Source organism: Carcharodon carcharias, chromosome 28, assembly GCF_017639515.1.
Source record: "Carcharodon carcharias isolate sCarCar2 chromosome 28, sCarCar2.pri, whole genome shotgun sequence".
Classification (NCBI taxonomy): Eukaryota; Metazoa; Chordata; class Chondrichthyes; order Lamniformes; family Lamnidae; genus Carcharodon; species Carcharodon carcharias.
This window is the reverse complement of record NC_054494.1, coordinates 12850333-12876752: the sequence shown is the minus strand read 5'-3', so window position 1 is coordinate 12876752 and position 26420 is coordinate 12850333. Positions and strand designations below refer to the sequence as shown.

General features: G+C 42.4%; 1 protein-coding gene across 1 annotated transcript in view; it reads right to left on the bottom strand.

Moving 5' to 3' along the window:
• Positions 1-1794: 1794 nt before the first annotated feature.
• Positions 1795-26420, bottom strand: part of opn4a (opsin 4a (melanopsin)) — an 82170-nt gene continuing 57544 nt past the window's right edge. The window contains exons 10-13 of the mRNA XM_041176105.1: positions 22204-22343; positions 4274-4301; positions 2003-2155; positions 1795-1812 (exon numbers count right to left, since the gene is read on the bottom strand). Of these exons, the coding sequence (XP_041032039.1) occupies positions 1795-1812; positions 2003-2155; positions 4274-4301; positions 22204-22343 (339 nt within the window). The remainder of the gene's footprint in view (positions 1813-2002; positions 2156-4273; positions 4302-22203; positions 22344-26420) is intronic.

Below are 26420 nucleotides of genomic sequence, written 5' to 3'. Positions count from 1 at the left end.
GTTCACGGGATGTGGGTGTCGCTGGCTAGGCCAGCATTGATTGCCCATCCCTAATTGCCCTTGAGGGGGTGGTGGTGAGCTGACTTCTTGAACTGTTGCAGTCCATGTGTACCTACACCCACAGTGCTGTTTGGGAGGGAGTTCTAGGATTTTTACCCAGCGACAGTGAAGGAATGGCAATATATTTCGAAGTCAGGATGGTGTGTGGCTTAAAGGGGAACTTGTAGGTGGTGGAGTTTCCATGTGTCTGCTGCCCTTGTCCTTTCAGGTGGTAGAGGTCACGGGTTTGCAAGGCTCTGTCAAAGGAGCTATAAGATAAAGCAAATAATTAAGAAGGCAAATTGTATGTTGGCCTTTATTGCAAGAGGATTTGAGTATAGGAGTAAAGATGTCTTACAGCAATTATGTAGAGCTTTGGAATGTTGTTGCAGTTTTGGTCTCCTTACATAAGGAAAGATATACTTGCCATAGAAGGAGTGCAACAAAATTAATTCCTGGGATAGAGGGACTGTCCTATGAGGAAAGATTAAATAGACTGGGCCTTTATTCTCTGAAGTTTAGAAGAATGAGAGGTGATCTCATTCAAACGTACAAAATTCTTATAGGGCTCGACGGGGTAGATGCAGGAAGGATGTTTCCCCTGGCTGGGGGTCTCTAGAGCCAGGGGCCACAGTCTCAGAATAAGGGGCAATTCATTTAGAACTGAGATGAGGAGGAATTTCTTCACTCAGAGGATGGTGAATCTTTGGAATTCTCTGCCCCAGAGAGCTGTGGAGGCTCAGTCATCGAGTATGTTCAAGACTGAGATCGATAGATTTCTACATATTCGATTGGCAGGGGAATGGAAACCTGAGGGCAAATTCAGATCAGGGAGTGGGAGACAGAAAATTAGTGGGTGACTCTGAAAGGTTAAAAGGTTTACAGCACAGGAATTTGGCAATGTTAAAAAGTATTTATTTAAATGCAAGGAGCACAGTAAACAAAGCTGATGAGCTGAGGGCACAGATAGACGTGGTGGCATGATATCATTGCAATAGTGGAAACTTGGCTTAAAGAGGCACAGAAATGGCAGTTCAATATCCTGAATATAGGGTTTTCAGGCAGGATAGAGAGAGAGATAAAAAAGGTGTGAGTATAGCATTATTGGTTAAAGAATCAATTACAGCTCTGAGGAGGGATTATATTCCAAATGAATCATCAAATGAGGCCATATGGGCTGAGCTCAGGAATAAAAAGGGGCAGCTACTATAGGAGTGTACTATAGACCCCCAAGTAGTGAGAGGGAGATAGAAGAGCAAATGTGTAGGTAAACTTCTGAGTGCAACAATAATAGGGCAGAAATCTTTGGGGACTTCAACCACCCTAATATCAACTGGGATACGAATAGTGTAATAGGCACAGAGAGCACAAAATTCTTGTACTGCATTCAAGAGAACTTTTTTAGCCAGTATGTAACAAGCCCAATGAGAGGGAGTGCAATTGTAGATTTAGTATTAGGAAATGAAGCTGGGCAAATGAGTGAAGTAATATTGGGTAACCATTTTGGAGATAGTGACCATAATACAGTTAGATTTAATATAATTATGGAAAAGGATAAAGATCGAATAGGAGTAAAAGTTCTAAATTGGGGAAAGACAAATTTTACGAAGCTGAGAGGTGATCTGGTGAAAGTGGACTGGGTGCAGCTACTTGAAGGGAAATCAGTGACAGACCAGTGAGAGACATTCAAAAGCGAGATTCCACAGGCATAGTGTACACATGTCCCCACAAAGATAAAGGGCGGTACTGCCAAATCTAGAGCCCCCTGGTAATCTAGGAGTATACAAGATAAGATAAAACAGAAAAAGAAAGCTTATGACAGTCACAAAAACTTAATGCTGTAGAAAGCCTAGAGGAGTATAGAAAGTACAAGGGTGAAGTAAAAAAGGGAATTAGGAAAGCAAAGAGAGGATATGAAAAAATATTGGCAGGTAAAATCAAAGAAAACCCAAAGATGTTTTACCGATACTTCAAGAGCAAGAGAATAACTAAGGAAAAGGTAGAGCCGATCAGAGATGTATGTGGTAACTTGTGCTGTGCTGCTGAAGATGTGGGCTGGGTTCTGAATAAGTATTTTGTCTTTGTCCTCTCTAAGGAGAGGGATGATGCAGATATTCTAGTTAAAGAGGAGGCGTGGGAAACATTAGATACAACAAGCATAATGAGAAAGGATGTACTGGAGGGACTGACATCCTTGAAGGTGGATAAATCACTAGGGCCGGATGGATTGTATCCCAGGCTGTTAAAGGAAGCCATGGAGGAAATAGCGAGTGCTCTGAGGATCATTTTCCAATCCTCACTCAATACAGGTGAGGTATGAGAGGATTGGAAGTCTACAAATGTTGTATCATTATTTTAAAAGGGTGTGAGGGATAGGCCAAATAATTATAGGCCGGTCAGTCTGACTTTGGTGGTTGGCAAATTATTAGAATCAATTCTGATAGATAGGATAAACTGGCACTTAGAAAGGAACGGATTAATCAAGCATAGTCAACATGGTTTTGTTAGGGGAAGACTGTGTCTTACTAATTTAATCAAAATTTTTGAGGAAGTAACAAGGATTGATGAGGGTAATGCAGTCGATGTTACCTACAAGAATTTTGGTAAGGCATTTGACGAGGTCCCACAAGGCAGACTGGTCAGAAAAGTAAAAGCCCATTGGTTACAGGGGAATGTGGCGAGTTGGAATCACAATTGGCTCAGCGACAGAAAACAAGGGGTATTGGGTTGATGGCTGTTTTTGCGAATGGAAAACAGTTTTCAGTGGTTTTCCAAAAGGCTCAGTGTTGGGTCTCTTGCTGTTGGTTGTATATATTAATTATATAAACTTAAATGTGGGTGGCATGATTGGGAAATTTGCAGATGACGCAAAAATTGGCTGTGTAGTTGATAGTGAAAATGATAGCTGTTGTCTCCATAATGATATCAGTGGTTTGGGTGAGTGGGCGGAAAATTAGTAGATGGAATTCAACCCAGAGAAGTGTGAGGTAATGCATTTGGGGAAGGCATACAAAGCTAGGGAATAAGTGCACAACAAATGGGACAATATTGGGAGGGATAGAGGAACTGAGGGACCTTGGTGTGCATGTTCACAGGTCCCTGAAATAGCATGACAAGGATAAGGTTGTAAAGAAAGCATGTGGAATGTTTTCTTTTACTGGACAAGGCATAGAATACAAAAGCAGGGATGTAATGATGGAACTGTATGAAATGCTGGTTAGGCCATACCTGGAATTTTGTGTACAGTTCTGGTTGCCATATTACAGGAAGGACATAATTGCTCAGGAGCGAGTACAGAGGAAATTTACAAGAATGTTGCCAGGGCTTGAAAATTGCAGCCATGAGTAAAGATTGGATAAGCTGGGGTTGTTTTCCTTGGAATGGAGGAGGCTGAGGGTTGACCTAATTGAGGTGTACAAGATCATGAAGGGCATAGATAGAATAGACAGGGATTACCTGTTTTGCCTAGCAGAGAGGTCAATTACCAGGGGGCACAGGTTTAAGACGATTGGTAGAAAGATTAGAGGGGACATGAGGAAAAACTTCACCCAGAGGATGGTGGGTGTCTGGAATTCGCTGCCTGGTTTGCTGGTGGAGGTAGAAACTCTTTACTCATTTAAAAGGCACCTGGATCGGCACCTAAAGTGCTGTAACCTGCAAGACTACAGACCAGGCACTGAAAGGCGGGATTAAAATGGGCAGCTAGTTTTAAAAAAATTTTTCTTTTTTGGCCGGCACAGACACGATGGGCTGAATGGGCTCTTTCTGTGCTGTAACTTTGCTATGGTTCTATTAAAAACATCAAGGGATACGGGGATAGTGCAGGAAAATGGGGTTGAAGTAGAAGGTCAGCCATGATCTCAATTGAATGGCGGAGCAGACTCGAAGGGCTGAATGGCCATTCCTGCTCCTGTTTCTGATGTTCTTATATACAGCAATGTGATAATGACTAAATCACCTGCTCTTTTAGTGATGTTGTTTGAGGGATAATTATTGGCAAGGACATCAGGAGAACTCCCCTGCTTTTCTTCAAAATGGCAACTTGGGATCATTAAAGTCCACTTGAGAGGTAAGATGGAATCTTCATTTAATGTCACATCCAAAAGACAGTACCTCCAACAGTACAGTATTCCCTCAGTGCTGCACCAGGAGAGCCAGCCTGGAATAAATGCTCAAGTCTCTGGACTGCATCTGGAACCCAGGACTCTCTCATAGCTTGTGGTGGAAGTCTTACATCTGGTGACCATATGGATTTGGGCTGCCTACAAAATAAGATATGGATCGAGCAATTACTCAGTCATGGGGGTAACTCCAAAAGGTGTTAGAATTATTGAGGCAGAGTGCATGGAGGATTCTGTGGTGCTGTGCACTGGCACCACAGTTGAGCAGTGTTACTGTGGAGCTAGGTGAAAAGACCCTGTGGCGCCATTTCCAACTGGGCTGCAATTTGACTGGACTCTCAACTTTTTCAGTCCGTGGTCTTGTGCTGAATTTGCATCTTAACATCACCAAAGCTGCTGATTGCAGACAAAAAAATCTCAATGACTTTATGGTGAAAGAGACATGCCTTGAGGAACCAGCAGGCGAACTGTTAATGCATTTGAGGTTTTTACTCTCAATACTTTTCCTAGGTTCTGCAACTCAGGTAGGATGACGGTGAGGGCTTCTGAGGGACAAGGGAGTGTCCCTGATTCCTGCCGTATGCCCTGTCTGAATCCCATGCTGCATGTCAGTCACTGACCATGTATCCGCATGACAGTGAAGTCCTTGGAAGAAGTGAGGATGGAATGGATTTAATTGTAAATTGCAACTTGCATGTGTGCTCTACTCCAAATGGGAATCTAAGAGATGTAAAGAAGGATGTGTATGGTGAAGTGTGGATTCGGCACAGGTTAGCAGTAAATGCGGAACTGATTGACAGGCAACATGTAGCATTATGTAGTCTTGGGCCATCTACTGTCAGACAGTCTAAGACAGGTATTCACAACCAATTATGTACTTTTTGTGGTCACTGTTGTTATACAGGCAAACATAGCAGGAACAAGGTTCTACAAGCAGCAAGGAGATAAATTACCAGGCCATCTGGTTTTACATGTTGAGGGATTGAGGGATAAATATACCAGGCTACCAAGAGAACGCAACAATTCTTCTTCATCTTCTTGAGCTTTTACATTTAGGTGAGAAGTCAGACGAGGCCTCAATCTCATCCAAAAGGCACCACTCCTGACAGTGCAGCACTGCCTCAGTACTGTACTGAATTGTCAGCCTGATTTTATGCTCAAGTTGCTGGAGTGGGACTGGAATTCACAATCATCTGACTCAGAGGCGAGTGTGCTACGAACTGAAACAAGGCAAATTATTACAGTTCAGAACCATCTTGAAGATGGGTAATGAACCAAACCCAAAGCTCATTTCAAAGATGGTCCAAGTCAATTTTCTAAAAATTTTCAAATAGTAAATTGAATCTACTCCTTCAAAAAGTTATTTGCACAAATAATTAAATTAACTAGTGACTCACAATAACCAGTCATAATTAAAAGCAGAATTAAACAAATATTTTTCAAAAAAGTACATCTTTTTTATATATTTATCAATATCATGGTATTACAACATTAACTGAAATACACCACACTGTAAAACTGATATACCTTACAGTTCTCACTGTAAAATCTGATATACCCCACACTCCTCACTGTAAAACTCTGATATACACCTCACCCCTCACTGTAACACACTGATTTATTGCACACACTTTGCTGTAACACTCTCTGATATACTGTGCAGACTTCACTGTAACACTCTGATATACCCCGCTCCCCTCACTGTCACACTCAGATATACCCTACTCCCCTTACTAGAACACTCTCATGTACCACAAACCTCTCACTATAAACACAAATATATCCCACACTCCTCACTGTAGCACTCTCTGATATATCCCATACACATCACTGTAAAGCTTGATGAACCCCACATCCATCATTGTTACACTCTCTGATACACCCTACACTTTTTTCTGTAACATTTTCTCATTTACCTCACACCCATTCATTGTAACACATTGATATACCCCACAGCTCTCAATGTAATACCTCACAACCCTCACTATAAGAGTCAGTTATTTCTTGTGATGTCTCCTTTATCTCTCACTGTTTGGATTAGATGCAGTACTCAATGTGGACCATGATTGTACAGCTTACACGCGTCCTGCAACAGATACTCTATTATCTAAATGATACAGTTCAACACTAGTTGTCTAGTTGTTTGCTGCTCTGAAATGATTGAAAACATCCAGAGACAAGACTTGTAACCCTCTTGATCTCTTTAAACTTTGCACTTACATATTTTAGCACAATTTGTGATGTCAATATGCCATCCATTTTTCTTCCTCAGTCAGCATCTCACTGCTCTGTCTATTGGTGTATTGTACCTAACTCATTCTCTGGTGTCTTTGTGTCAACTGCACACTTGGCATCACGTCTCTGAATCCAAGTGGCTGATGTAAATTAGAAACCAGAGGGGTCCCAACACTGATTCGTGGCATGTTCATCTCAGCTCCCATTCCCTAACAAATGCTCACTGCTTCCTAACCCTCTGTCAATTTATCTGCTAATTGTAGAACTCTGTGACAGATGATGCTTCCTACTATATTTATAATTAACATATGACACATATGTTTAAAGCAGGATGTTCATTTAAACGATTGAGATTTATTTGGAAAGGCTATTATCTGAGTTTGCACTATTGTTGGGCAGTCTAACCCATGGACACATATATATGAGTAAATTGTAAGTGCGTTGCCCATGATTTTCTGTCCATTGAGAGTTGACAGAATGCACTTGTGATTTCTCAGTACATTCAACTTCCTGTGGTAATACAATCTAGAAAGAGGCCCCTATAGTATCGCTTTATGCTTTTGACATTAAAATCTCTTTTAATATGATTATATTCTTTACTAGAGTAAGTGTTAAAGTTTCAGGTTTTAATTTCTTGTCACTTGCCTGAGATTTTAAGTGGATATACTACAATCAAGTTCGTAAATCTGCCTTTACAATCAAAGTGCCTCAGTCACTAAGTGCAGACAGGCTCAATCATGGTGGCTTATTTTCAATTAGTCCTCAAATTAACGAGAATGTGTTTATGTAATTTACATTAGTTCCTATTATTGAGCCATCAGTGGAATTAGCTGGAACAATTGACTGAACATAGCTCTAGGTGTAAAGTTGATAAATGAGCGTGAAGGAGAGTGGGGTGGTTAGAATTCCCCATCCTCCACAACCTACCAGTGCATGAGTTAGCGGGTCCTAGTCAAAGAAAGGCATACATTTATATAATGCCTTTCACAAGCTCACAGTGTCCTAGAGTGCTTCACAGTCAGGGCAGTACTTTCAATGTGTAGTCGCCATTGTTAGGTAGGAAACTGCAGCCAATTTGCACACGCAAGCTCCTGCAGCAATGAAATAATGACCAGATAGTTTGTTTTTTAACAAGATTGAGCGAAGGATAACTTATAGCCAGGACACAGTGGAGAATTTCCCTGCTGTTCTTTGTATTGTCGTGGGGTCATTTACCTGACAGGGCAGGTGGGCCCTCATTCGAACATACGAGTGAGGAGCAGGAGTCGGTCATTTGGCCCTTTGAGCCTGCTCTGTCTTCAGTGAGATCACGGCTGATTTGATTGTAAACCTCAACTCCACATTCCCGTCTACCCCCAATAACCTTTTACCCCCTTGTTTATCAAGAATCTAGCTACCTCTGTCTTTAAGATATGCAAAGACACTGCTTCCACTATCTTTTAAGGAAGAGACTTCCAAAGACTCACAACCCTCTGAGAGAAAAAAATTCTCCTAATTTCTGTCCCAAATGGGCAACCCCTTATTTTCAAACCATGGCCCCTAGTACCTGATTCTCCCACAAAAGGAAACATCCTCTTCCACATCAACCCTGTCAAGACCCCTCAGGATCTTGTGCATTTCAATCAAGTCACCTCTATCTCTTCTAAACTCCAGCAGATACAAACCTAGCCTATCCACCCTTTCCTCATAAGACAACCCACCCAATAGGTGTGAGTTTAGTAAGCCTTCCCTGAACTTCTTCCAATTCATTTACATCCTTCCTTAAATAAGGAGACCGATACTGTACACAGTACTCCAGATGTGGCCTCACCAATGCCCTGTATAACTAAAGCATAACCTCCCTACTTTTGTATTTAATTCTCCTCACATTAAATGATAACATTCTATTATATTTCCTAATTACTTGCTGTACCTGCATACAAGCCTTTTGTGATTCATGCAATAGGACTCCTAGATCCCCCTGAATCTCAGAGCTCTGCAATCTCTTGCTATTTAAATAATATATTTCTTTCTTATTTTTCCTGCCAAAATGGACAACTTCATACTTTCCCACATTATTCTCCAGATCCTGCCCACTCACTTAACCTATCTATCCCTTTGTAGCCTCCTATGTCCTCTTCACAACTTACTTTCCTACCTATCTTTGTGTCATCAGCAAATTTAGCAACCATACCTTCAGTCCCTTCATCCAAGTCATTTATATAAATCGTACAAAGTTGAGGCCCCAGCACTGATCCCTGTAGCACACCACTCGTTACATCTTGCCAACCAGAAAAAGACGCATTTATGCCAACACTCTGTTTATTGTTAGCCAGCCAAAATTCTATCCATGTCAATATGTTACCCCTTACACCATGAGCTTTTATTTCCACAATAACCTTTGATCTGTCATCTTATCAAATGCGCTCTGGAAATCTAAATACAGTACATCCACCAGTTCCCCTTTATCCATTCCATATGTTACTTCTTCAAAGAACTCCAGTAAATTGGTTAAACATGATTTCTCTTTCACAAAATCATGTTGACTCGGCTTGATTATCCTGAATTTTTCCAAGTGCCCTGCTATACCGCCTTTAATAATAGCTGCTAACATTTTCCCTATGGCAGATGTTAAGCTAGCTGGCCTTAAGTTTTCTGCTTTCTGTCTCTCTCTCCCTTTTTGAATAATGGAGTTACATTCACTATTTTCCAATCTGATGGAACCTTCCCCGAGTCTAGGGAATTTTGGAAAATTAAAACCAGTGTGTCAGCTATTTCATTAGCCCCTTCTTTTAAGATCCTAGGATGAAGTCTGTTAGGACCTGGTGACTTGTCAGCCCGCAACTCCAACAATTTTCTCAGTAGCACTTCCCTGGTGATTATAATTTTTCTCGGTTCCTCAATCCCTTCCATTTCCTGATTGAAAACTATTTCTGGGATGTTTCTTATATCCTCTACAGTGAAGACCAATGCAAAGTACCAGTTCAATTCATCTGCTATCTCCTTAATTTCCATTATTAATTCCCCAGACTTTCTATATGACCAACGCTCACTTTGTTAACAAGGGGAGGTGATGGTGTTGTGGTATTGTCACTGGACTAGCAATCCAGAGACCCAGGGTAATGCCATGGATGGTGGTGGAATTTGAATTCAATAAAAATCTGGAATTAAAATGTCTAATGATGACCACGATGAAAAACCCATCTGCTTCACTAATGTCCTTTAGGGAAGGAAATCTGCCATCCTTACCTGGTCTGGCTTACTTGTGACTTCAGACCCACAGAAATGTGGTTAACTCTTAAATGCCCTCTAGCAAGCCACTCAGTTGTATCAACCTACTGCAAAGTCTCAAAAAAGGAATGAAACCGGATGGACCATCCGACATCAACCTAGCACCAACGATGACAAACTCAGCCCTGTTGACCTTGCAAAGTCCTCCTTACTAACATCTGGTGGGGCTAGTGCCAAAATTGGGAGAGCTGTCTCACAGACTAGTCAACCAATAGCCTGACATGGTCATCGTCATGGAATCATACCTTACAGATAATGTCTGAGACACCACCATCAACATCCCTGGGTATTTTCTGTCCCACCAGCAGAGGGGGTGGCACAGTGTTATACAGTTGGGAGGGAGTTGCCCTGGGAGTCCTCAACATCGACTCCGGGTCCCATGAAGCTGATTACCACATACCGCCCTCCCTCAGCTGATGAATCCGTGCTCCTCCAAGTTGAACACCACTTGGAAGAAGGACTGAGGGTGGCAAGGGCACAGGATGAACCCTGGGTGGGGGACTTCAATGCCCATCAGCAATAGTGCACTACTAAAAGACATAGCTGCTAGGCTGATTATGTGGCAGTTGGTGAGGGAACCAACTAGAGGGAAAAACATACTTGACCTCATCCTTGCCATCCTGCCTGGCACAGATGCATCTGTTTATGACAGTATTGGTAGGAGTGACCAATGCACAGTTGTTGTGGAGATGAAGTCCTGTATTCACACTGAGGATGCCCTCCATTGTATTGTGCGGCACTGTGCTAAATGGGATAGATTTCGAACAGATCTAGAAACTCAAAACTGGGCACCCATGAGGTGCTGTGGGCCATCAGCAGCAGCAGAATTGTACTCAGCCACAATTTGTAATCTTGTGGCCCGGCATATCCCGCACTCTACCCTTCCCATCAAGCTAGGGAATCAACCCTGGTTCAATGAAGAGTGAAGTTGGACATGCCAGGAGCAGCACCAGATATATCTAAAAATGAGGTGTCAACCTGGTGAAGCTATAACACAGGACTACTTGCATGCCAAACAGCATAAACAACAAGTGATAGACAGAGCCAAACGATCCTGCCATATCCAGTTCTTAATGGTGGTGGATAATTAAACAAGTCACTGGAGGAGGAGGCTCCACAAGTATTCCCATTCTTAATGATGGGGGTGCCCAGCATATTAATGCAAAAGATAAGGCTGAAGCATTTGCTACAATCTTCTGCCAGATGTGCCGAGTAGATGATCCATCTCAGCCTCCTCCGGAGATCCCCAGCATGACAGATGCCCGTCTTCAGCCAATTCAATTCACCCCATGTGATATTAAGAAATGGCTGAAGGCACTGGATAATCAAAAGCTATGGGTCCTGAAAATATCCAATACAGCTACAACACTGGCATCTACCCAGCTATGTGGAAAATTGCCTAGGTATGTCCTGTACTCAAAAAGCAGGACAAATCAAACCCTGCCAATTACTGTGCCATTAGTCTACTCTCGATCATCAGTAAAGTAATGGAAGGGGCCATCAACAGTGCTATCAAGCGGAACTTGCTTAGCAATAACCTGCTCACTGATGCTCAGTTTGGGTTCTGACAGGGCCACACAGCTCCTGACCTCATTACAGCCTTGGTGCAAACATGTACAAAAGACCTGAACTCCCGAGGTGAGGTGAGAGCGGCTGCCCTTGACATCAAGGCAGCATTTGACCGAGTGTAGCATCAAGGAGCCCTAGCAAAACTGGAGTCAATGTCAGTCAGGAGGAAAACTCTCCATTGTTTGGAGTCATACCGAGCACAAAGATGGTTGTGGTTGTTGGAGGTCAGTCATCTCAGCTCCAGGACATCACTGCATGAGTTCCTCATGGTAGTGTCCTTGGCCCAACCATCTTCAGCTGCTTCATCAATGACATTCTTTCCATCATAAGGTCAGAAGGGTTAATGCTCGCTGATGATTGTACAATGTTCCACGCCATTCGTGACTCCTCAGATACTGAATCAGTCCATGTCCAAATGCAGCAAGACCTGGACAATATCCAGGCTTGGGCTGACAAGTGGCAAATAACATTCACAAGTGCCAGGTAATTGACCATCTCCAACAAGAGAGAATCTAACCATCGCTCCTTGATGTTCAATGGCATTACCAACACTGAATCCCCCACTATCAACATCCTGGGGTAGCTATTGACCAGAAGCTGAACTGGGCTAGCCATATAAATACTGTGGCTACAAGAGCAGGTCAAAGGCTAGGAATCGTGCAATGAATAACTCACCTCCTGACTCCCCAAATCCTGTCCACCATCTGAAAGGCACAAGTCAGACATGTGATGGAATACTCCCCACTTACCAGGATGAGTGCAGCTCCCACAACACTCAAGGAGCTTAATACCATCCAGGAGAAAGCAGCCTACTTGATTGGTACAGCATTCATAACCATTCACTCCTTACACCACTGATGCACAGAGCAGCAGTGTGTACCATCTATAATATGCACTGCAGGAACTCACCAAATCCCTTCAACAGCACCTTCCAAACCCACAACCACTACCATCTAGAAGGACAAGGGTAGCAAATAGAAGGGAACACCACCACTTGGAAGTTCCCCTCCAAGTCACTCACCACCCTGATTTGGAAATATATCGCCGTTCCTTCACTGCCGCTGGGTCAAAATCCTGGAACTCCCTTCCTAACAGCACCGTGGGTGTACCTACACCACATGGACTGCAGCAGTTCAAGAAGGCAGCTCACCACCTTCTCAAGGGAAATTAGGGATGGGCAATAAATGCTGACTCAGCCAGCGAAGTCCACATCCCCTTAATGAATAAAAAAACTTTTCTTTTAAAAATATTTGTAGAAACTCTTACTGTCTGTCTTTATATTTCTAGCTAGCTTTCTCTCGTACTTTAATTTTTCCTTCCTCATCAATTTTGTGGTCATTCTTTGCTGTTATTTATATTCTGTCCAATCTTCTGACCTGCCACCCATCTTTGCGCAATTATATGCTTTTTCTTTTAGTTTGATATTTCCTTTAAAATTTTTAGTTAACCATGGAGGGTGCATCCTCCCATTGGAATTTTTCTTTCTCGTTGGATTGTATCTATTCTGTGTATCCTGAAATATCCCCTTAAAGGTCTGACACTGCATCTATATGGACATATGCCTTAATTTGCCAGTTCACTTTAGCTAGCTGTACTTTCATGCCATCATAATTTCCCTTATTTAAGTTTAAAATATTGGACTTGGACCCACTCCTCTCCCTCAAACTGAATGTAAAATTCAATCATATTGTGGTCATTGCTACCTGGGGGCACTTTCACTATGAAGCCATTAGTTAATGCTATCTCATTGCACAATACCCGGTCTAGCAGAGCCTGCTCTCTAGTTGGTTCCAGAACTCCAGAATTTGCTGTTCTAAAAAACTATCCCGAAAACATTTGATGAATTCCTCCTCTAGGTTACCTTTGACCATCTGATTTTCCCAATTTATACACAGATTAAAATCGCCCATGATTATTGCCATAACTTTCTTACAAGCTCTTATTATTTCTCCCTTTATACCCCATCCCACTGTATGGTTACTGATGGGGGGGGGCCTGTATGACACTCCCACAAGTGATTTCTTGCCTTTATCATTTCTCATCCCTACTCAAACTGTTTCTACATCCTGGTTTCCTCAACTTAGGTCAGCCCTCTCCTATGTGCTAATAGCATCATTAATTAGCAAAGCCACCCCTCCACCTTTTCCTAGCTTCCTGTCCTATCCAAGTGTCTCATTCCCTTCAATAATCAGGTCCTAATCTATGTCATCCTGCAGCCATGTCCCTATAATGGCTATCAGATTGTACTTATTTATTTTCATTTGCACTCTCAGTTCATCTGTTTTGTTTCAAATGCTACATGCATTCAGATACAGAACCTTTAGTTTTGCCCTTTTATTATTTTTGTAACCTCTAGCCTTATCTGCTGAGTTACTCTTAGATTTGTACTCTCTGTCCCTTCCTGCCATGGTCTGTTTATCATTTCTCACATTGATACCTTTTTCTATTGCCTTTTCTCTACTCTTTGATTTATCACAACTTCCCAAATTTGATCCTTTTCCCCCACTATTTGGTTTAAAACCCTCTCTACTTCCCTAGTTATGTGGTTCGCTAGAACACTGGTCCCAGCACAGTTCAAGTGTCAAGCCCCCAATGGTACAGCCCCACAATCTGGAACCCATTTCTTCCACACCAGTCTTTAAGCCATATATTCATCTCCCTAATTTTATGTACACTATGCCAATTTGCATGTGGCTCAATTAATAATCCAGAGATTATTACTTTTGAGGTTCTGCTTTTTAATTTAGTGCCTAGCTCCTCATGCTCTTAATGCATTACCTCTTTCTGAGTTCTACCTAGGTCATTAGTACCTACACAGACCACGATAACTGGATCCTCCCCCTCCCACTGCAAGCTCCTCTCCAGCCCTGAACAGATGTCCCAAGCCCTGCCATGGGGCAGGCAACACAGCAGTCTGGACTCTCATTCTCTGCTGCAAAGAAAAGTGCCAATCCTTCTCACTATACCACTACATTCCTTTTTGCTTCCCTGCACTTGAATAGCTTCCTGTACCATGGCACCATGGTCAGTTTGCTCATCCCCCCTGCAGACCCCACTCTCATCCAAGCAAGCTGAGAGAACCTCAAACCTATTGGACAATTGCAAAGGCTGAGGCTCCTGCACTCCTGCACTCTGGGTCCCCTTACCTGCCTCACTTGCAGTCACGCCTTCCTGTCCCTGACCACCGACCAAACCAGAAGACCCTATTCTAAGTGGTGTGACAGCCTCCTGGTACAAAGCATTTAGTAACTTTCCCTCTCCCTGATGTGTTGCAGTGTGTGCAGCTTGGCCTCCAGTTCAATGACTCTGAGTTGAAGCTCTTTGAGCCGCAAACACTTACTTCAGAGGTGTTTGGCTTGGATCACACTTGGATCCAGGACCTTAACCACTTACTAGATACTCACCAAACAGCTAGCTCATTTCCCTGTAGTAGAGTAAGAAGCAATTCCTACAGGGTGAAAAATGTAGAAAAAGCAAAAGGAAAGGAACACCTCCTTCCCCTCCTGACCAAACTCCCTCACTCATCATACACTCAGTTCCAAAGTTGCCCTCGGTTACATCTCATTTGAAAGATGGCACTTGCTCAGTCTTGTATTGAAGTGCTAGTCTAGAATTTATGCTCAATTTTCAAATTTGAGATTTGAACTTACAGCCTTCTGACTCTGGCAATTAGTGTACGACTGAGTCATGGCAACATGAGTAATCCATGGTCTTTATTCTGAAACCTTTCAGCTGCTCAGCTCAATTGTTCTGATGTGCTTGACTGTGTACGGTTCACAGAAATAATGGCATCTTCCTCCATTGAGTCATTGAGCTCTATTTGCCATTAAAGGCCAATCACACTCTTACACACCTTTCAAATGCTTGCTGTTGTCCTAGTTTCACTGTGCCTGCAGCTGTGCCTTCAATCATCTATGCCTCAAAGCTTTGGTATTCCCTCCCTAAACCTTTGCATCTCTTCACTTCTCTCCCCTTCTTTAAGACCCACCTCTTTTAGTCACTTGGCTTAACGTCTTCTTCCTTGGCTCAGTGTCAATACTTGTCTGATTACGTTCCTGTGAAATGTCTTCCAACATTAATAGCATTATATAAATGCAAGTTACTGTTTCTGATTATTAAACAACCTTTACACCCAACGAGCTGACATTGGCTTAACCAAATGTTAAACAAAGGGCACACAGGTAATTATCAGAAAACACCCGTGCATGGGAAAACCTCACTCAACACCAACCATGTTGGAAAATCAAGAGCATGGCAAACTTGGAAAACAGTCTCCGATTGTATCAAGTAACAAGTTTGGAAAGATGATATTCCGACACATCCTTCTGTTAGGTGTTGGGAGTTCTCAGTTACAAGTTACTGCTCAAAATAATAAGGATCCCAGCAGCGAATATTGGCTGATCACAGATTTATTAAGCATACAGTAATAACCATTACTGACAATAATTAAACATACATTGTACAGCAGCACTTATGACAAAATCTTGCAAGTTTTTGTATGGGAAATTCAAAACACATTACAGTTCTTAGCTCAAAGTGTTTGGTGAAGCCTTTGAATTCCAAGGCATATGTCCCAATACCCTTTCTTTATACATTTATTCCCCAAGATGTGCTACGTGACAAACTATTCTCTGCATTTCCCAAAAACGTCCTCCTTTGTCCCTTCTCAATACTTTTAGTTCTAATGAGTTCTTTTTGTAGAACACCCTTGTTTGGTCACACTCCCTAACCCCTAACCTCTCAGAGCTTTCTCAGGCAGGTGTTTATCTTAAAGAACTCCAAACTAAGGGAGTTTTTCTGGTCTGCTCAGCATCTGTGCACTAACTATTACCAGCTAAAGTCCCCTGACTGTGATGTATTTTAATTAGCTTTACTGAGCACTGGATTTCACTGCTTCCATGATTAATAGAATATAACAAGCCTGCTTGATGATTAAACTTTCATTCTTCCAGCAGAGACTCGCTTAATAGGCAAAAGCTAAAAGTTAATATTACAAGTGATTATACCACCAAAGTATTTCATTGGCTATAAAGTGCTTTAGAATGTCCTGAGGTTGTGAAAGGTGTTATATATATTTATATGTATATGGAAGTCTTTATTTTTTACTATATAGAGAGACTTCAAGACAGTTGGGCATGGTTAATAGGAGAAATAGGAACATAGGAGCAGGAGTAGGCCATTCGGCTCATCAAGCCTACTCCGCCATTCAATTAGATTATGGCTGATCATCTACCTCAAAGTCACTTTCCCGCACTATCTCCATATCTTTTTATGTTATTAGTCTACAGAAATCTATTGATTTCTCTCTTGAACACGCTCAATGATTGGGCTTCCACAGCCTCTGGGATAAAGAATTCCAAAGATTCAGCACCCTCTGAGTGAAGAAAGTCCTCCTCATCTCAGTCTTAAATGGCCAACCCTTATTCTGAGATTATGTCCCCCTAGTTTTATACTTACCAGCCAGGGGAAACATCTTATCTACATCTATCCTGTCATGCCCTGTAAGAATAATTAATGATTAATGATTGAGCACTGAGTCCAGTGCTTTATTTGGATGCATTTTGTAGGATTTGTTTGGCCCGCTGGTGTTGGGATGGACAGGGCAGGAGATCTTTCCAAGTAGTGTCCACACCGCTGCATCTTTCTGCCTTCCCCACTGAACATTGTCCAAACCCTACCCCAAGGCCAGGACACCAGACCTGTGAAAAAGACAGGTCATTTTTTTTTAAAAAAAAGCTTTTAACTGAACCAACAAATTCTATTGTCTTACAAAGTGAGCCATCCACTTTCCTGAAGCCAGTGGTTACTCCCTATTGGGCTGATACCAGGGAGAGTGAAGGGGAGAGGAGGGCAGAGAAGTTGGGAAGGAAGAGATAGTGAAGAAGTGGGCAGGGAAGTGAGAGGAAAAGAGGGGAGAAAAGCAACAAGCTGAAGGGAGAGGTGAAGTGGAAAACTAGAGGGAGCGGAGAGAGTGGATGAAAGGGAATAGAAAGGACAGGAAGACAGGGTAAGGAAGAGGTAAAGAGAGTGCAAGTAAGAGAGAAAAGCATGAAAGGGGGAGAGAGAGAGGAGGTAAGAATTTTTCGGAATTCATTCTTGGGATATGAACATTACTGGTAAGGCCAACATTTATTGTCCATCGTGAGTTGCCCTTGAAAAGGTGGTAATTGGTTCTTGCTGAATTGCAACAATCCGTGGGGTTTAGGTACACCCACAGTGCTGTTAGATAGGGCTTTCCAGAATTTTGACCCAGGGGCACTTCTTCACAGGACTGGGTAAATAAGTCTAATTTGGGATGCTGTTCCCATCCATGTCTTTGTCCTTCTAGGTGATTTTGGGAGCAGCTCTGTTCCCTAGCCACCGAGTTCATCCCTCTTTCTGGCAACAGTCTGAGTCTAAACCACACTGTTGGCAACCTTGGTGTCATATTTGACCCTGCAATGAACTCCCGACCTCATATCCACACCAACACTGAGATTATATTGAACTCCAGAACATTGCCTGACTTCACCCTTGCCTCAGTTTAGCACTGATGAAACCCTCATTTATGACTCTGCTCTCTCCACACGTGACTATTCTAAACACTCCTGTCCGGCCACCCACATTCAAACCCCTGTATACCTGAGGTCATCCAAAACTTTGTAGCTTGTGTCCAAAATTGCATCAAAACCCATTCATCCATCACCTTTGTGCTTACTGCCCTACAGTGGGTCCTGTGAAGCAACGCCTTGGTTTTAAAATTCTCATCCTTGTTTTCAAATCCCTTCATGGCCTTGTTGCTCCCAATCTCTGTAATATCCTCTTGCCTCACTCTCTGACATGTCTACACTCTAATTCTGGCATCCTGAGCATCCCTGATTTTAATCACTTCACCACTGGTGGTCGTGTCTTCTGCTGCCAAGGCCTAAGCTCAGGAAAGCCCTCCCCCAAACCTCTCCACCTCTATTGGCCAAGCTTTTGGTCATCGGCCCTAATATCTCCTTATGTGGCTCAATGTCAAATTTTATTTATAACACTCCTGTGAAGCACATTGGGACATTTTACTACATTAAAGGCACTATATAAATCTGAGCTGTTGTCATTGAAGAAGCCTTGGTGAGTTGCTACAATGCATTCTGTAGAAGGTACACATTGAACCAATTGAACAGTCCATTAGTGGTGGAGGGAGGGGGTGTTTAAGCTGGTGGATGGGGTGTTTCTCCCTGGATGGTGTTGAACTTATTCAGTACTGTTTCAGCTGCGCTCATCTAGGCAAATGAAAGCCCTTGACCGAGTTCCCCATTATCAACATTGTGTGGCTCATCATTGACCAGAAGCTATGCTGGGCCAGCGATATTAATCACAACTGCTACAAGAGCAGGGTAGAGATTGAGTAACCTGCAGTGAGCCTCTTGCCTTAGAGCCTCCTCCACATCTAGAAGGGTGAAGTCAAGAGTGTGATGGAATACTTATCACTCATCTATATGGATGCAGCCTCAAAAATACTCAAGAAGCTCAATCCCATCCAGGACACAGTAATTTGCTTGGTCAATGCCCCAAAGTCAATATCCACACCCTCCATTGTCAATGCAATGTGGCAACAGTATGTACAATCTACAGTACTCAGATAAGTAACTCAACAAACTTACTTCAACAGCACCTCCCTCCTTTGCAACCTGTGTCATCAAGAAGGACAAAAGCAGGAATACTAGGGAAGCACCATCGCCTCCAAGTTCCCCACCAAGCCACACGCTATCCTGATTTGAACGTGTATCATTCCTTCATTGGTACTCTGGAATTCCATGCCCAAAGCCATTGGGGAAATGCCAACACCACAAAAGCTGCAGCAGTGAGAAGTTTCTCAAAACCATCTTCTCAGGACAGCTAGGGATGCTCAAGAATTGCAATTCTACTAACATTACCCACATGCCAAGAATTTTAAAAATATCATTAATGAACATGGAGCCATCAACTCAGCAATTGTACTTTCTGGGTTCACACTCTTTTGTGCTGCTCAAATACTATTGGATGGAACGTATTGTGACCTAAGTGTTATCTAAGCTCAATTGATGGGATGTGTGTCAGTGATACTGCTACCACTGGATACATATAAAGTCATTTTCTAAAAGCTTGGATCATGGTCTGTTGGCAACTTAGGCGCAACCAAAGATTGTCTTCCTCAACATACTGCCAAAATACAGTTCAAAAAACCCAAAAATGATCAGTCCTACATACAACATTACTACAAACATACAAATTAGGAGCTGGAGTATGCCATTCAACCCCTTGAGCCTGCTCCACCATTCAGTAAGATCACAGCTGATCTGATTATAACCTCAATTTCACATTCCACCTACCATCGATAACCTTTGAACATTTACAAAATTGCATTCAGTTAATCAACTGCAGATTGATTTGCAACTCCATCAACACTCAAGAAGCTCGACAGCATCCAGGACAAAGCAGCCTACTTGATTGAAACCCCATCCATCATGCCCTACATCCACTCCTTCTACTACCAATGCACACTGGCAGCAGTGTGTACCATCTACGAAATGCATTGCAGCAACTCACCAAGGCTCCTTTGACAGCACCTTCCAAACCTGCGACCCCTATCACCATGAAGGACAAGAGCAGCAGATGCATGAGAAAACCACCACCTGCAAGTTCCCCTCCAAGTCACACACCATTCTGACTTGAAACTATCTCGCCGTTCCTTCACTGTCGCTGGGTCAAAATCCCTCCAAAACAGCACTGTGGATGTTCCTAACCATATGGACTGCAGCAGTTCAAGAAGGCAGCTCACTACCACCTTCTCAAGGGCAATTAGGGATGGGCAATAAAAAATGCTGGCCTAGCCAGCAATGCTCACATCCAATGAAAGAATAAAAAAAAGATTGTGTAGTTTGTTAATGATTACATTCCAAGTGTCAATGAAGGAGCATTCAGGCTATCTGACACCCACATTGATGTAACTAAAATCCTCTTTGTGAATTCACTCAATACCCCAAGTTCGAACGTGGCAGCAGTAATGAATTCAGGGAATATTTAACTGGTACAATTTATTACACATAGATCCAATTTAGTCTTTAGCCCAAATACTGGCAGCCCAATGCTTGCAACAATATCCATTCTAATCGGTGCTTACCTGGAACTCTTCACGGTCGAAGTGCAGCATTTGAAAAGGATTCATGATCCCAACAGTTAGTGTGACTATTGGTTGACGCTCGCCGCACTAAGATGGGAGGTGATGGTTGGGTGGCTATCAAATAGCTTGGTGCATGTTTGGCAAATAGTACTTGGATGTTGAGCTAATATGGGTAGACATTGGGCTAGAATATTCAATGATTCTTGTATAAAATAGACCCAAAGGACATAGCACAAAAAGATAACCCGCTGACCTTGTGGACAAGTTAATGAGTGCAGATGGAATGAATGCTATAAACCCTGGCATGGAGAGCGGATATGGAATTAACCACTGATCCAAACTCATTGGATTTATTGGTGGTTGACGGCCTCCTTTCCATGAAGACCATCTGTAGTGCAATGGAATACAATGCCTTTGTGCTGTTCATTCTCTGCATAGGCATAAAATACTGAGTGAGGTTTAGTGCTGTTAAACAAGGGCGAGCAAAGGTTTGAAGATAAAGCTACAGATTAATGGGGGTGTAAGGGTTCTAACTCCCTCTAGCTGTTCTTCAGACGTCAGTTACAGACCCACATCTATGCCAAAATGCACAGCGCCAAATGAAACATCCCAGAGCCTTGCCTATACTGCTCATGAGCGCCGCCTGAGAAAAAAGGCACCCCCTGCGTTTAATGTCTCTTATGCTGCACAGCTGACATCTAGACCTCAGCAGAGCAGGGAAAATGAACCGCTCCATGGTCCCACTAATACAGCTCAAATGAATTGTAGCACCCTTGTGCAATCACCCCTAATAGGCATTTCACATTGGCGCATGACTCAATGAATTAAACATTGACACACAGAGTACAATACTTGTTTTTCAGCGGGGTTCGCTGTGCTTCAAAAAACTGCAGATCACTTGGCCTTTTTAATTTCTAAAGTGGGTTCGATATTTTAAAATGTCTGCCAGTGAATGAATCACTTGTTCAAGTATATTGCCAAACATTCAGCGTTTAAGATCTTCATCAAATATTGCATTAATAATATGTTGTTTACATGTTGGATGAATGATTCATCATGATCCTTTTCTAATTGGATCATGAGATTGGAGGATTGATCATTAGGGGTGGGTGGCTTGGGTGTTGTTACCATTGTCCGGTGTTCCCAATATGCCATTGAACTTCATAGCTCCCTCACAACATTTAAGAAATTAAATATTTAGATGCGCACTTGAAAAACCATAGCACACAGGGCTATGGACCAAGTGCTTGAAAATGAGATTAGAATAGATAAGCGCTTGATGGCCGGCATGGACACAATGGGCCGAAGGACCTGTTCCTGTGCTGTATGACTCTATGACTCAATAGACTCTATAAATAAGGCCTTCCTCCTACAATCTACAAAACCCAAACTTGGCGTCATCTTATCGTAACCTTCTCTTCTTCCCCTGATCGTGAACCTTGGTCATGTCCTTCACTCTGGCTCCTTCATCTGGTTCTCAAGTAAATCATAAATCTCCTGGTTCAGGACATTATAGCCACAATGGGCACCTCATTCTTTGTTAATACTTCAGGAGATAAACTGTTCAGCTTTAGGTTTTATGCAAAGAAAGATACACCATTCAATCAGTGGCGTGATTGTTGAAATGTCACTAATAGGCTCCAAGCTATACATTGAATGTCTAGTACACTGCACTACAGAGACTACCCTGATCTTATATGTTGCCAGATCTTTGTAAAGACTCCGGTTTATTAGCACTGCTAACTTGAACGGGGGTGACAGTTTTAATGGCAATTCCAGCAACTTTGCTATTACTGGTTTGAGAGAGAGGGTTGCTGGTTCCCATGTAGGCTTATTTCATACATGGGATTGAAACTGGCTTCTGAAGACTGGCTGCTGCCAGGGCTGCTGGTATGAGTAATTACGATGCTGGGGATCTGGGCTGCCTTCATCAATGCAACATCTACTTTCCTTGGTCCAACACCATCCAGATTTCCGGCCACCTGAATCAACAATGAGTCAAGCGAGAGAATTTGATCAATGTTTCATTGCAAGTCAGTTAATAATCCAAGTCAAACCTTAGACTATGTTCTGCTCTGAAGAACTTCTGTAAATTCTTCATTTGATCCCCATTCCTTACATGACTAGTTAGGATTAGAAGGTGCAATAGATGTTAGTTAAAGGGGCAATGTCATCTGATAGAAGGCCTTCTCAAACCAGTTAGGACAGCCTAAACATTTATTCCCCCCACTACTGGCATACCATGGATGCAGTGTATATTACCTAAAGGTTGCATTGCACAAATCCACCAAGACTTCTTCGGTAGACCCTCCACCATGCAACATAAGAATATAAGAAATAGGAGCAGGAGTTGACCATACAGTTCCTCAAGTCTGCTCCGCCATCCAATATGATCATGGCTGATCTTCTTCCCCAACAACACTTTCCTACCCACTCCTCATACCTCTTTGATTCCCTGAGAGGCCAAAGATCTGTCTATCTCAGCCTTAAATATACTTAGTGATGGAGCATCCACAACCCTCTGTGTTAGAGAATTTCAAAGATTCACAACCCTCTAAAGCGAAATTTTTTTCCCCACCTCAGCCTTAAATGATCGACCCCTTATCCTGAGAATGTGTCCCTGTGATCTAGATTTCCGAACCTTCCAGTATCTACCCAGTTGAGCCCGTCAGACCACCTGGAAGGACAAGGACAGCAGGTGTATGGGAACACCCTCACACAGAAGTCCCCTTCAAGTCACACACAATAATGACTCAGACATTTATTATTACTCCTTCATCACTGCGGGGTCGAAATGTTGGAACCCTCGTCTAAACAACATTGTTTCCCCATACAGACTTCAGTGATTCAAGAAGGTGTCCCATTATCACCTTCTCAACGGCAGGTAAGGATGGGCAATAAATGCCAATGATGCCCAGATCCCAAGACTGAAGTTTTAAAAAATGACATTTTTCAAATTGCAAGACCCACGCAACTATGGTGATGTTTTACTAATTATATTCAAAGTTAAATGTTTTATTTCCGTGCAACGTTTAACTGATATAGAAATCTCAAAGTGATCACCAATAATGCACATCAAATTGAACGTAGTTATCAAAGCAACTGACCCAAGCAATAAAGCTGCCTGTAATCTCCAAACTACCATTGTAATAGGTCTTGAATACAATATTTGGACAATGACATACACTAAATATATAAAAAAAAGCTACAAGCAGTCTGGTTCAGGTTAATGTTATTGCTGGGGATTTGCCAAATTACAGTGTATTTCACCCAATAGTTTGTGCATTGCAATATGCTCTGTACTGTAAGTCCTGCATCACTGATACAGAGGCCTCTACATCTCAACATGCGCTGATTGAGTGGTCCGTATAGATCCTGTAAATGGGTTAAGTCCTGTGTTAAAACAATGGACAGAGGACTGTCACCCAAATATGTTATGTATTTGTTTGTGAATATCCCTAACACTAGTTTCTGGACCACTGACTCACCATTAGTATACATTACACCTCACTGTTGGAAATAGTGTAGAATTATCGCCTATGGTTTTCTTATGAATAATCAATTAGTAAAGCTCCCACAAATTCCATGACACCAGCTATTGATGATTCAAAATACTATTTTAGCAACATCATCCCATGTTAATATGTTGCGATTTAAAAGTTCCAAGCTAATAGACATAAGAATAAAAAGCACAGTTGTAAAACGTTTTCACACAGAATCACAGTGCAGAAGAGGCCCTTCGGCCCATCGTATCTGTACCAACATGTGAGAAACACCAGACGTACCTACCTAATCCCATTTACCAGTGCTTGGCCCATAGCCTTGAATGGTATGACATGTCAATTGCTCATCCAGGTACTTTTTAAAGGATGTGAGGCAACCCGCCTCCACCTCCCTCCCAGGCAGTGCATTCCAGACTGTCACCACCCTCTGGGTAAAAAAGTTTTTCCTCACATCCCCCCTAAACCTCTTTCTCCTCACCTTGAACTTATGCCCCCTTGTGACTGACCCTTCAACTAAGGGGAACAGCTGCTCTCTATCCACCCTGTCCATGCTCCTCATAATTTTGTACACCTTGGTCAGGTCACTCCTCAGTCTTCTCTGCTCCAACGAAAACAACCCAAGTCTATCCAACCTCTCTTCATAACTTAAATGTTTCATCCCAGGCAACATTCTGGTTAATCTCCTCTGCACCCCCTCCAGTGCAATCACATCCTTCCTATAATGTGGCAACCAGAACTGCACACAGTACTCCAGCTGTGGCCTCACCAAGGTTCTATACAACTCCAACATGACCTCCCTACTTTTGTAATCTTAGATTCAACATCATCAATGTTATGTGTTAGAGGGATGTTGAAAGAAGCCAGACTGTGCAGAACAGTAATGTCAACTGAGCTACCATATTGAGGTGTTACAGGGTGTGTATCCATGATGTAGATTGCAACAGCAATGCTTTTCTCATTGTCTCTTGTCTTCCCCTCCATTGGAGACCTTCTCTTTTGTTCTCTTTCCTACCCTCACAGGGAGTAGAGCCCATGTAAAACCCCTCAGAGAGTATGCACCAGAGAACATCTGGCATGAAATGCAGATGTCAATTGTAAATTTAACCTGTAATTTTAAGTATAGTGAGGCACCCTCTGTACTGTACTGAAAGAAAGTGTATTGGACTTTATAAAATGACAGATTTGAAATGCACCTATACTGGTACATAAGTCAGGATGGTGAATGGCTTGGAGGGAACTTGCAGGTGATGATGTTCCCATGCATTTGCTGCCCTTACCCTTCTAGGCGGTAGAGGACGCAGGTCTGTAAGGTGCTGTTGAGGGAGCCTTGGTGAGTTGCTGCATTGCATATTGTAGATGGTACACACTGTTACTATTGTGCGTTGGTGGCGGAGGAAGTTAAGGATTGTGGACAGGGTGCCAATCAAGCAGGCTGTGTGTGTGCATGTGTGTGTGTCTGTGCATGTGTCTGTGTGTCTCTGTCTGTGCGTGTGTGTGTATCTGTGTGTCTATGTCTGTGTGTGTGTGTGTTCGTGACTGAGTCCCGACAATGCAGATGTGTTGATAATGTAATCTCACAATACAGGTGTGTCGGCTTTTTGGATGCAACAGTCAAAGATAATGATGCATAATTAAATCATTGAAGACTGTAGCTCGTTAAGACTTTTTGACCAATCTTGGACAAGGCAACCAAGATACCCATCTTCCAATTAAGCAGTTTACAGCCTTCCGGACTTAACATTGAGTTCAACAACTTCAGATCATGAACTCTCTCCTCCATCCTCAGCCCTTTTTTTCAAATATTTATTTTTAAATTTTTATATATACATTTTTTTCCCACCTATTTCTATTATTATTTTTAAAATTTATTTCCATCCATTGTTTTGTCCCCACCTTTTAGCTTATTTTGACCCTTGCTCCCATACCATCCCCTCCCCTACCACAACCCCACTAGGGCCATCTGTCATTGGCTCATCTTGCTTTCTACTCTTAATATCACGATTAGCACCTCCTTTAGCCAGTATCACCACCACTAACACCCCTTCGACCTTTTGTTTATGATGTCTTTTGCAATCTCTCCTTTTCCTCCACCTATCGCTGGCCTTCGATCCAGCTTCATCTGTCCCACCCACCTTATACAGTATATATTTCACTACGTTTCTACTTCTCTTTAGTTCTGAAGAAAAGTCAACTGGACTCGAAACGTTAACTCTTTCTCTCCACAGATGCTGTCAGATCTGCTGAGTTTTTCCAGCAATTTTTTTTTGTTTCAGATTTCCAGCATCCGTAGTATTTTGCTTTTAGCCAAGATACTGCAGTCTGATTGAGCAACAGGGTTCCCTCCCCTTCAAAACATTCTAGAACATGTTTGTTATTAACAATACATACAGACCTAGCTTCAGTCTTTACTTAATGGAATAGGTTGGTATATACCTTTGGAGAGACTCTCCCATCACCTGTTGGATTCACTTCAACCATTGAGATATTGGTCATATCAGATGATGTCTGAAACTAAAGAAATGCAGATTGCTGAAATTAGCAAATGCTGGGATCATG